The 12,457-nt window shown below is 40.2% G+C and overlaps 2 protein-coding genes across 2 annotated transcripts; one reads left to right on the top strand and one right to left on the bottom strand.

Moving 5' to 3' along the window:
- The first annotated feature begins 902 nt into the window (after positions 1-902).
- On the top strand, positions 903-7,198 carry uox (urate oxidase). The gene is made up of 8 exons (XM_080731367.1): positions 903-1,058; positions 2,122-2,334; positions 2,826-2,942; positions 3,660-3,738; positions 4,178-4,364; positions 4,621-4,744; positions 5,826-5,909; positions 6,662-7,198. Exons 1-8 carry the CDS (start codon positions 1,047-1,049, stop codon positions 6,731-6,733), a joined length of 888 nt encoding a protein of 295 aa, XP_080587493.1. The 5' UTR covers positions 903-1,046; the 3' UTR covers positions 6,734-7,198.
- A 1,787-nt stretch (positions 7,199-8,985) lies between these two features.
- On the bottom strand, positions 8,986-12,311 carry samd13 (sterile alpha motif domain containing 13). Its single transcript, XM_080725580.1, has 4 exons — positions 12,125-12,311; positions 10,340-10,382; positions 9,667-9,778; positions 8,986-9,134 (listed from the first exon to the last, which is right to left on the bottom strand). Exons 2-4 carry the CDS (start codon positions 10,375-10,377, stop codon positions 8,991-8,993), a joined length of 294 nt encoding a protein of 97 aa, XP_080581706.1. The 5' UTR covers positions 10,378-10,382; positions 12,125-12,311; the 3' UTR covers positions 8,986-8,990.
- Between the last annotated feature and the right edge of the window lie 146 nt (positions 12,312-12,457).

Here is a 12,457-nt window from a genome sequence, read left to right as displayed (position 1 = left end):
CAAACAACAGACCATTCACAGTGCCCTTGGGACCCTGCTGGCTCATCCCCTTCATTATCTATGTAAATGAGGTGGCAATGGCTCAGGAGGTAGAGTGGCCACTTGGGTTCGATACCTGGTTGCTACTGGCTTTAGTGTTTTGTTTTGGGTGGGGGGCATTTTCAAGCCTTCAGATTATTTTACAGAGATATAGTGTAAAGAGACACGAAATGGTAAGAGAGAGAAATGGGGAAGGACAAGCAGCAAAGGATCTCACGTGTCAGAACTCAGAATCGAACCGGGCCGCCTGTGCAAGGACTGCGCCAAAATGGTGTGAATTTACTGACTCTAAATTTCCTTTTGAATTTAATTATTACTATAAATGGGACACAATATTATTATTAAAGATAATCTCTGCCACTGGAAAAGCCAAAGCAGACAGAACGTAAAAGAACTGTCAGACTCTATGGGCAAAGTGGCAACACACGAAAAATGTTTAGCTAGGCTCTCTGGTAGATTCCATGGACTTTGGGACCACTGTTACAATTATATAAAAGGTTAGTTAAGGTTAGTATTATGTGACAGCTGTAACTTTTAGATGTTGACTAGGTTATCGTGCAATTTTGTTTGTTTTACTGCTAGTGGTTGATGATCCAGACTGACAAATGACCTCAAGCAGTGTTCCTTATACTGGTTTGTCTAGATGTTCGAATCAACAAGCCTTTGGCTTTTTTAATGTCCTGTCTGTACCTTTTAAAACTGTCAATAAAATATTCACTCAATCAATCAAAGTTGTTCTCCACAGGTTTTGTGTTGGACTCAGACCTTATCTTCAGCAGGAAGCAATGACCCACCCAACGTGCCGCTATGTTCCAATGTCTCTGTATCTTTTGGTTCACGACCCTCTGGATGAGGCCTAAAGAACTGTGTACACAATGCAAAGGTAGGACCGCCCTGTCCACAAAATCCAGGGGCAAAAGCATCTCTCTGTGAGGATTGTGTTGTGTTGGATAACTAACAAGAACTACACAACTTCTGGAACCAAAAGACAGGCAGATCAAGACACCATGGCTACAAAGGTACATAGATTTTCTTATTGGCATTCAACTCTAGGGCGTAAAAAAATGTTGGATAATTATTTGGAGAGAGAGAGAGATGTATATATACACTCATATTTCTCTTTTTATTACATTGTCATGTCCATCATTAAAACACTACGTACCTTCACCCCTCAGCAAAAACACAAATTAATTATTATTCTATCTCTTTGTCCTTTGCTCCATCATACCCTCAGTTAATTTGGATTTAATGCTAAGGCCTTGGATTTTGGGCACCTGTAAGGGTCAATGACCATGGAGTCATAGCAGTCAAAACCCATTTCTAAATAGTAAACTATCTATCAGTAAATCCTAATGCACAATTTCATTAATTATTTATTTTTATCCCAAAAATATTTTCACTTCAGATAGATATTTTCTGATGTATTATTCTTCCTGAATAACTAAAAATCGCATCATTACTGGTCAGTTGAGCTTTCAGTTAACAATCCTTTAGGAGAGATCTAGCAATAACATGCAAGCATAACCCAATGTCTAAACATTGTACATTTACGACTTATATATATAATGTAATAAGGCTGGGCGATATTAGGAAAACCTTCGATATTCAATAATGTTGTTGTTGAATACCTCGATATTGATATTACTCACGATATTAGTAAAAACAATTGCATTATATCGTGTTTAATGTTTTTCTGCTTTAGGTCCACTGCCTGCTTAACCCAGATAATGAATAGCCTATCCATGCATCCACAGTACACATAGCATAAAGAAATTAAATGCCTTATTTCCATTTTCCAACAATGGTTTTATTGAAATAACCACACCTGGTTACAGATGGACTGCTTTTTTTGCATCATGTGCTACGTGCATGCATATAGTGTCTGTTAATTAATTTGACACATACACCAATACCTCATTTCAAGCCGTCTTCGTCGATATGTATACCTCGCATGTTGATACCTCGATATCGATATATTTTCTATATATTGCCCAGTCTTATAATGTAATATAGTATATAATATACTGTAATCAATATGATAATGTATTAGTAATCAACATAATTTGTGTTGCGTATGGACAGAATGTGGAGTTTGTGAAGACGGGCTATGGCAAGAATCTAGTCAAGGTGCTGTTCATCAGAAGAGAGGGACCCCACCAATCAATTGTGGAACTGAAAGCTAATGTGGAGCTCACACTGAAAACCCTTAAGGATTACCTGGATGGAGACAACTCAGACATCATCCCCACAGACACCATCAAGAACACTGTCCACGCCCTGGCCAAAATCAAGGGGGTAGGTGTCCATCTGCAATGACAGATGAAGAAAACGTAAGGATCAGGCACGTGCACACATAGACATCAAAGGGGGCTTGAGCCCCTGCCCTTTTACCCGTCTTTAAAAAGTGCCCTCTCCAGACCATGAAAATAGCCAACCTCCAAGCTCACAACACGTCGCAGCGTGACGCGTTGTGAGCCAATCAATATTGGCCACATACCCCCCATCTGAAAATATGTTTGTGTCACTGTCAGGGACCTCATACAAGATTTGTGTTGTTAACTTGTTAAAATGTTTCAAAAATATTCCTAACGTTTCAACAAAAAGCAGATTTTGACATTTTCTGCGTGTCGCAATGCGGTGCGTTGAAAGCTTGTAGATATATACAGAATATATAGGGTTAAAGTGTTTAAACTGGCACTCACCCAAGAACCCCTGGCCCTGGACTCCACTTTGAGAACCACTGTCAGCTCACATTGCTCTTTGTTTTGTACATATAATGTATTCAGGTGAAGACCATTGAGCAGTTTTCTCTGGACATCTGTCACCATTTCCTGACGTCTTTTAACCATGTGCTGAAGGCCAAGGTTTCCATGGAGCAGGCTCCTTGGAGGAGGCTGGAGAAGGTATTGTATAGAACTCAGAGACACCTACAGTATAAGACACCAATAAGCCTTTTTAGCACTCCATGTAAAGCCTGACGTAATGTATGCCATTCAAGCACGCGTTGATGATTTCCCAGTACATTTTGGACATTCTGCTCTTTTCCTTGAAGATCCTCTTGGATTTTTTTTATTTTTCTATCCCAATATTTTGCCTGGGCTCTCATTTATTTGGGACTACAACCAAAGGGTGGGTGTAAAAATTATCGCAATAGGCGTGTTACACATGAAACATGGGAAGTCTTTTGGATCACCGGATTTGTCACCAAAATCTATGGAGTACACTGATGTCATCAATATGACGTCATAGACTGGCTTTGACTCCATACTGCATGTTGCTGTAAGGGACGCATACTTACGGTGGGTGTAAAAATTATCGCAATAGGCGTGTTACACATGAAACATGGGAAGTCTTTTGGATCACCGGATTTGTCACCAAAATCTATGGAGTACACTGATGTCATCAATATGACGTCATAGACTGGCTTTGACTCCATACTGCATGTTGCTGTAAGGGACGCATACTTACATTCAGACTGTTAAACCCTCTGGTACTGTATACCATTAGTATTTCAAATATTTGAAATGTTAAACAAATATAATGTCCTAATTTGCCATTCATGAGTCCTATGATAACTGAAAGAATTGCCATTCATTCAAAGCCTCTCTGTCTCTTCACAGAATGGGGTAGAGCATGCACATGCGTTCATATACAGCCCAGAAGCATGGCGCTTCTGTGATGTTGAACAGAATCTCAAAGGTGCAGAGAAAACAACACACACAGTAAATACTCAACACCATCTAAAGTAGGAATACTGCATCACAGTTGTATGTTTCCGCCAACATCCATGTCTATATAGTGAAGACTCTGAATGAATTTAATGAAAGGTGATATATTTTATTTAGGTGTAGTCACTATATTGACATGTATAAGAAAGAGACCTTGATCTTTACTGTGACCACCAAATTCACCCTTTCATCCTAGCAGACATTTGTGAAAATGTATCATCAATAGGTATGAAATCTGTACTGAAAACCCATAGCCAACTATTTTTTACCCCTTTTAATCCCAATTCGGTTGATCCTTCCACTGCTTGCCACTGCTCTCTTGTACCCTACTGGCTCACCTGCCAATGAGCACTCTGTGAGTCCGTGTCAGGGTCCATTTCAAAAGCAACCTGTCAAATCTCCTGCTGTAGGTGAGCCGGTGGTTCACAGCGGGGTGAAGGACATGACGGTGCTGAAGACGACCCAGTCTGGGTTCGAGGGATTCCTCCGAGACCGCTTCACCACCCTGCAGGAGGCCAAGGACAGGTGTTTCTGCACGTCCGTCTACGCCAGGTGGCGCTACAACAAGGTTCAGAACGTCGACTTTGACGCTGCATGGTAACAACGCAGTTAATGACCTGTGAATGGATAGCAGATAAAATGTTCATCATTATTTATCTCAATGTTCATCCATGTTGGTGATTGTGTTGTGTCAAGCCATCATTTCAAATCAGGTTGGAATGGGCTGAGATTGTGATCTTCATTAAGGGAGCAAATATGTCATCTTAATAATAATTAATTAATGATCAAGATGAGCTATGCTGTATATCAATTAATACTGCAATAACTCCACCCAGTTCCATCCTGGTTCTAGGAAATGTGTCAAGGATACAATCATTGAGAAGTTTGCTGGGCCATACGACCTTGGAGAGTATTCCCCCTCCGTGCAGAAGACCCTCTACGCCACGCAGGTCATGGTGCTGGATAGGATCCCTGAGGTACGGCTGACTCCACAGCAGAACAAGAAGAACGCAATAGAAACAAGCCCATTATACAGTATCCATTTAATCGTTAACTCTGAGAGATAAACATGAACACTGAATCTTATTCTAAGAAAAGTTTGTCAGAAAGCGTGGTAAATTATCTGGACAAACTGTATATATACTGTAACATTAGACTGGAAATCATAGAATCAATTTGAGTGCCTACAAGTATACATGTGCAGTGGTGCCCACATCTGAACTATAGGATAGAAGACAGCCCATATCTCTGTGGCTGGTTCTACAGACAGGGATCTCCATATATGGGCATACATGGAGATACACGAAGACAGCCCATATCTGTGTGGCTGGTTCTACAGACAGGGATCTCCAATATGTATGGGCATAAAAGGGTATGATGTCAGATGTCATAGACGTCATAGGACTTTCACATAACGAATAACTGAGTAAGCATGTTTGGGCTCACAGCATATCTCCATATACAGTTCATGGATCTCCATATATGGGTACCAGGGCTCATCATAGGACTTCATTCCCATATGAAGTCCTGTTTGATATGGCCTTAATATTGATGACATCAGGGAACTCCATATATGGGCATAAAAGGGATTCTGTTAGTGTGACATCACAGTGAAGCCAGAGTGTGATGAAATCTTGATATTCCGGGGTCCCGTTGTTTCGAGGTCCCAGTAGTCTGGTTAGGGTTAGCATTCACCAGCGTCGGCAGGTTAGCATTCACCAGCGTTGGCAGGTTACATGTGTTATTTCAGTGCTTGAGTCTTAAACTCTTTCAACCTGGTGTCGTGTCCCTATTTTTGGCCAAAAACTTTTCTTTAACCTTTGGTTCCTCTAGCATAATCCATCATTGCCAAAGCATGGCCTTTGGTAATAATCTCTGCAGGACTGTATTGACTATACACACACAATTCCATTCCTATGAGCACGATTGTATTGGACATCAGTATGGAGGAGGCGTTGTTTGAGCACTTTATCTTTATTACCCAGCCAAAACCTTTGTTAAATTCTAGCAAACGGTACATCTAGATATTCAACCTATTCATTTTGTGTTCTCTTTCAGGTGGAGGAAATAGAGATTGTCATGCCTAACAAGCATTACTTCACCATAGACATGACCAAAATGGGTCTCACAAACAAGGATGAAGTAAGTCCATTTATAACAATTATTCCATCATTATTATAGGCAAAATTATAATTTGCTGCAACCTCAACTGGACCGCAACACTTATTTATACATTTTGTCACACCAGTTTATAATTTGTCTCATGATAAAGTGTGACGAAGTATAAATCAGCTCCAAGTACTAGGCCTGTCACAATTATTACATAATCGTCTAATCGCAGTTATTTGGCAAAATAGCAATTATTTTGTCATAATTGTTTCCATGATCAAAAATAGTGGAATTAGCAAACCTACAAGCTCAACGTATTTGAGTGACAATTAATCGTCATGTAAAATGTCATAATCGTGACAGCCCTACCAAGTAGCCTTTCTCAGGTGTTCAGTCATGGCACCAATCAGTTACAGGCCTCATTGGGTGTCAAGTGTTGTTCTCAGGTTCCAAGTAGAGACAGAATAACACTGTGAAAGAAGATTAACCGCTATAAGCCTAATTTATACTTTGATGCACAAAACCGGCGTAGGATGGACTATAAATTGAGCCTTTGCCTATAATAGGGATGCAAGGTTTAATGTGGTTTTAAAAAATGGTAAATGGGTCTGATTCTGAAGCCTTTCAAAAAGCAGCCCCATCTGTGACCTCCCCGTCCACTGTACTGTAGATCTATGACCAGAGAGAGGGGGGAGGTCAGAGATGGCCCTATTCAGAGAACAGTAAAATACATACTGTGTCATTGTTCTGCGGCGAGTCATTGGATTTCCCTTCTGTCTTCCAAGGTTCTCCTGCCACTGGATAACCCCTCGGGGAACATCGCAGGCACGGTACGCAGGACACGAGCCAAGCTGTGAAGAGCCTTAGAAAAGACTGAAACACACCCACAGGTTATACGTTCTAGAACAGGGGTTCATATTGTATAAGATTGTTCCCGATTAAACTTTTTCATAGTTTTCATAAATAGCTTCATAGACATGTTTGACAGCACTGTTGTCAGTGTTGTGTAAATTAATGTTTTTAAATGTGTATTTTCAGACATTTAACCACTTAAACCCTCAAATAGACGTCAAATCATGTGTGCAAGTCATAACCTTTTTAGCTAATGTTCCCCTCAGAATAGAGATGCGAGCGTTCAAGTGGTTAATGTTTAAAAAAAAAAAGATCCTATCACACAAATATTTGGCAGCCCCCCTGCAGTAACTCTGAGAACCCCCTGTTGAAGACCCCTGTTCTAGGACCTAGAATACAGTGGTACAATTTAGAGCTCTATCACGATGTAAAATAGCATAACCAGTAATTCAATAAAAGAGGCAACTGAGTGTTTGTGTGGGGTTTTCTTTCTGAATGAACGTAGGACCGTGAAGAGTAAAACAATCTCCATTAATGTTTCAAACAGCACTGACTCAAACGATAATGATTTAATGACGATCCAAGCCACTGACCATGTAACTGACTGGATTATCATATTAACCCATTACCTGGGGGGGGCGCCCGCTGGCCTACCGGTCCAGGCGCTTACCACATAGGCTCAGTGTAGCCTGAAAGCGTGTTGCTGGTTCGAGTCCCGATCACGACCAACTTGACTGCGTGTTACTCCCCATCTCTCTCCCCATTTCCTGGCAGTCTACTGTCCTATCAATAAAGGCATAAAAGCCTAAAAACATATATAAAAAAAAAAAGAATGAACCCATTAACCATGAATGTTCTTTGGTGAGAAAAGAGCACCATTTATTGCAAATCTCTGGTTCAGATAGTCAAACTCCAGTGTTATGTTGGACATAGACATTGGTCACACATACACTTCAATACACACTGTCTTGAAGACAATGCTGAAAGCACCACAGGGTAAGAACAAAAGAATAAGAAACTTGTCTTTACACATAAATATCTCCATTTCAATTACCTCTACCCAGATACAGTAGGTGTGCAGGAAAACAGGGCATTCAAAAGGATCGGTCTGCTTTGTGTGTCCACTATAGGAGAACACAACTCTTCATTGTTGCATGCTATGAACAATTTGTGGACTCTGTGCATTTTATAGCATAAAAAGTGACCGCAGATCAAAGTGGGACGCATCAGGTTATTTTCCGCACGTATCAAAGTTTTCACATACGATGGAACATACACAATTTTCAGCTATGATCTTATGTACAAATACTTTTTTTAACCAACATTGGTCAATTCAATTTGCACACGCACGCACGCACGCGCACACACACACAAGCACACGCACACACAAAATCACATCAATATAATATCCTCGCCCCAATTCCCCTCATATTAAATAACAACAACAATATAACAAAATAAAAGAAACATAAAACAGAACCTTTAAGCAGCAGAAATAAGAATGGCTGAAGGGGTAAACAGCTGAGTGCAACACGTCTCTCAACATTTATAAAATAACATTACAGCATTCCAAAAAACAAAACGTTCTTGTCTTTCTGCGAAGGTGCCACTGTGGCCCGGAGGACTTTGTGAAAGCTTTCTCCTGACATGTTGATTGTCACTGAGGGGGTTTGTGCAGGGGTGTCGCACCAAACTCTGGGCCCTGGGTACAAGGATTCACTGCGGGCCCCCCATTTATGTTCTTCATAGGGGGAGGGGGTTTAACCCATTTAAAATAGCAGATATACAAGCTCACAGCGTGGCACCGAGTGCCGAGCTGCGAGCTTGTAGATCTATTTTTGAAAAATCATGAAAATGTCTTTGAATATTTCAAATCCTTCAAAGGTTTTTTTGAAAAACCTATGTGTCTATGTCAGTGGTACTCAAACTTTTTCATGTGAAGGACCCCCAAAATTATATGTATTTGGCCAAGGACCCCCCCATCTCAAAATATTTAGCTCCAGGGACCCCCAGAAGCAAAATTTGAGTTACAAATGTTCATTTAAAAAATAAATATAGTCGCACACATTTTCACGACTTTTCTAAAATAGCAGATCTACCAGCTCGCAGCGCGGCACTCGGTGCTGCGCTGTGAGCTTGTACAGTATATCTGCTATTTTTCAATAGCTAAAGTATAAAATAATTAAGGCCCCTCCAACATGGGCCCTAGTAACTCAGTCCCACTCCCCCCCCCCCCCCCCCCCCTTGTGATGCCCCTGAGCGCTATGAGGCATTGCTCTTCAAGTGCTGAGTCTGCAGTGGCTTCACGTGGTACTCGTAGATCTTCAGTGCAGGGCCCAACTTTATCGACAATCCCGTCAGGACGTCGTTGCGCGTCATCAGGAGCAGGGACTTCCCATCGATTTCCTGACGGATGCAGTGAGAGATGCCCAAAACTCATACTCAGTGGTGCGGCGGGCGCCCCGCGGCTAAAAATAGACGATCTTCAAGTTCACGACGCGTTGCACTGCGACACATTGTGAACTTGTCAACTGGCCAATTTTTTTGCCGCGGGACACCATCGTACAACAAAATATAAATCACGCTTAAAACTGCACTATGTAACTGTCCTCTTCCACGATGGGTTTGACCCTGTTTCCTGCGCAAGACCTGATATTTTTAACACTGAGGATAAATTGAACCTTGACCTTCAGGTCAGAATTCGTGTCAGATTCGTGTCAGGTCTAGGTGAGATGTGACCTTCGACAGTCTAAATAGACGAATAGGGAGACCAAATACAACCACCCCAATTGTAAGTTATATTATATTAATATATTTTACCATACAGATTGGAAAGGGAAGTTACATAGTGCCGCTTTAACATTTGACTGACCTGTGTGTGGTTAGTGCATAGTTCTTTTGTAATTATACAAGGATAAAACGTAGAGGAAGAAGGTACCTGATCCTGGAAAGCAGTGGCTTGCTCTTCGAACCCTGTTGCTTTGAAGTAATTGACGACGTCTGCTACTCCCCAGTTAGCAGGGTCCGGCAGCTGACCATTCTCAACAGGGCTGTGGGGTCGCAGCACATTGCATGGAACTGTTACGCTAAGTTACTCTTAAAAAAACAAAAAAGCGCCACATTTCAATCAGCCAGTGCAGACTACAGTCTATATCAAGGGTCTTCAAAAGGGGGTCTGGGACCCCTAGGGGGTCCTCAGAGTTACTACAGGGGGTCCTCCAAATCTTTGTGTAGAAAGGAAGAAAAGAAAATCTCCTTTTTAGCCAGATTCTTAACCAGATTCTGAGAACTTTAGCCAAAAATAGCAGATCTACAAGCTCACAACGCCTCGCACTGCGAGGCGTTGTGAGCTTGTAGATCGGCTATTTTCTGCAAAGAGGTTTGGTGTAGAGGGGAGAAGTATTGACAGTTCAAGTGGTTAAATATCTGAAAACACAAATTTACATGAATCCAAAATACACTAATGATTGTGCTGTCAAACAATGAAACTATATCTAATCTATGGCAAGTTTGTGGGGCTCCCTGCTTCATCTCTCTCTCAACTAAGGGGTCCTTGGCCTGAAAACGTTGAAGACCCCTGGTCTATATTGTTAATTCCATACACCGTATACCTTTTAGTGTCAACTGATCCATTGGCCTTGTCATCCATGCCAGCTGTTAATTAAGAGAAGAGAATAAACAATATAAATATTACATCACAAACAACCATCAATAATTTGAAAAAGCAAAAACTAGACAGGAAATCTATCTTTTTGGAACCAAGGTCTGATCTGCCTTGCTTCTTTCTTACTAAGAAAGCATGCACTGTAATTCTAAAGCTGTCCAATACAGTATATAACCAGAGGTTCCCAAACTGGGGGACCCCAGATGATTTGCTTAATGACTGTGCAACATTGTTTTATCACTAAAAAAATAAAAAAAAGAACATATACTGTAATACTACAGTATAAGTGAATACAGCATATATTTTATTTAATACCAATTTTGCAAATATTACATAATACACAAACAGTGTGAAAATAGCTGATCTACAAGCTCAAAGCTTGCAGTGTAAGTAACCCATGCAGTATACTATATTATAGTGTGTATAGTGTAGGCTACTTGAAGCAAAGCCTGGGGAATAAGGGCAAATTCCTTGAGCCTCTAACTTTTAACATCCTTATATGGGTCTAGCTTCCCTGTCTTGCACCCTAATGTATGCTCTATCCCACGACTTTGTCAACCGCCGAAAAAGCACATCTGAGTGACAACTATACAAGCTCGAAATATTGTGAGTTTATAGATCGGCTAGTTTCAGCGACACGGTCCTACGACGAAATGTGTCTTGACGGATATCTCAAGAGCAGGAAAGCTGAAACATCAGATTACACAGAGTTTGTTCAGATGTGTATCAGCAGTGCAGCACCATTAGACCATTATAATAACATGCGACCGTAGCCAGTAGAGTAGCCTATATAAGCAATGTTTTGAAGAAATGTTAATTTCAATCCTGCGTGATTAACTCACACAAATGAAAATCATAGATATTTATTAAATAAATGACTGCTGCCATGTAAATTCTCAGATCATTTTTCTGAGAAAATAAATATAATAAATACTCAGTGATGTAAAGTAACTAAGTAGATTTACTTAAGTACAATTTTGAGGTATTTGTACTTTACTGGAGTATTTACCATTTCAAATACTTTTACTTCTACTCCACTCCATCTCGGATCTAAATAATGTACTTTTACTTCACTACATTTTCTGAAAACCACCTATTTTATACCTAGGCTTTTCAAACATTTTGCACTTTTACTTTTTGCACTTTAAGTACATTTTGATGCAACAATTTCATACTCAAGTAGGCCTACATTTTTAATTCCGGACTTTTACTTACTTCTACATTCATTGCAGTACTGATAATTTTACAAAAATTATAAAAAATCAGAGTACTTTTTTCACCACTTGTAAATACTTCATTTTAGTCATGCGACCAAGTAAATAAAGTCTGGACTGACAGATTCTGACTTTTCCAAAGGGACTATTTATGATCATACATGCACAGACTTTGGATTGACAGGGTAAAAGTCTCACTATTGACCAACTTGAAACAAATAAGGATATATATATTTTTTTAATCAAGTGATCATGTATAAGCTGATGTTTCGACAAGAATTTGACAGCTGCACAAATTGCAATGTGATGGGAAAAAAAGAAAAGAAAAAACTAACTAACTTCAATGTCGCCCAGACAACGCTACTCAGTCTAAAAACGAATACATTTTAACAAGCATAAATATTGTTAGGCTAAACGACATTAGCAAACATAAGTTAGCTATAGCACTTGGTGTATATTATATATAATACGCTAGTAACAAGGGATAAGTTAGCAACATTAGCTAATACGAATCTTACCTTATTTTAAATGATTCCAGCTTGACAGTGCGATTTCACCCAAGTCATAAACGCATTTCAGATATCCAATAGAGTTCTCATAGTGGCATTAATTCTCAAGGCCGAAAAGTCTATATTTCCATGCAATAAAATTAAGGTTTTATGAAGTACCAGTTTAGCGTATCTTCCTCGGTTACAGCTTCCTTCGCCCACATGATACTGGTGGCTTATGGGAAACGTAGTTTACAGGTGCCAGTGAGAGTAGATCTGTAGGCTACACTACAATTATTGGTACATGACAAGATAAAGACGATTAAACCATACACTGGGACAATATCACAGTCACCACGGCAA

The sequence above is a fragment of the Nannobrachium achirus genome, assembly GCF_963921795.1.
Source record: "Nannobrachium achirus genome assembly, chromosome: 1".
Lineage (NCBI taxonomy): Eukaryota > Metazoa > Chordata > Actinopteri > Myctophiformes > Myctophidae > Nannobrachium > Nannobrachium achirus.
Note: the sequence above shows the minus strand (reverse complement) of the source record. Positions and strands in the feature narration are given on the sequence as shown.

Coding starts and splice junctions, on each gene's coding strand:
- uox (XM_080731367.1), top strand. Junction 3,739..4,177: donor TGTTGAACAGAATCTCAAAG/GTGCAGAGAAAA, acceptor CTCCTGCTGTAG/GTGAGCCGGTGGTTCACAGC. Junction 4,745..5,825: donor TGCTGGATAGGATCCCTGAG/GTACGGCTGACT, acceptor GTTCTCTTTCAG/GTGGAGGAAATAGAGATTGT.
- samd13 (XM_080725580.1), bottom strand. CDS start 10,377: ATGGATGACAAGGCCAATGGATCAGTTGACACTAAAAG. Junction 9,779..10,339: donor GGATCAGTTGACACTAAAAG/GTATACGGTGTA, acceptor GCGACCCCACAG/CCCTGTTGAGAATGGTCAGC. Junction 9,135..9,666: donor CCACTGCTTTCCAGGATCAG/GTACCTTCTTCC, acceptor TGCATCCGTCAG/GAAATCGATGGGAAGTCCCT.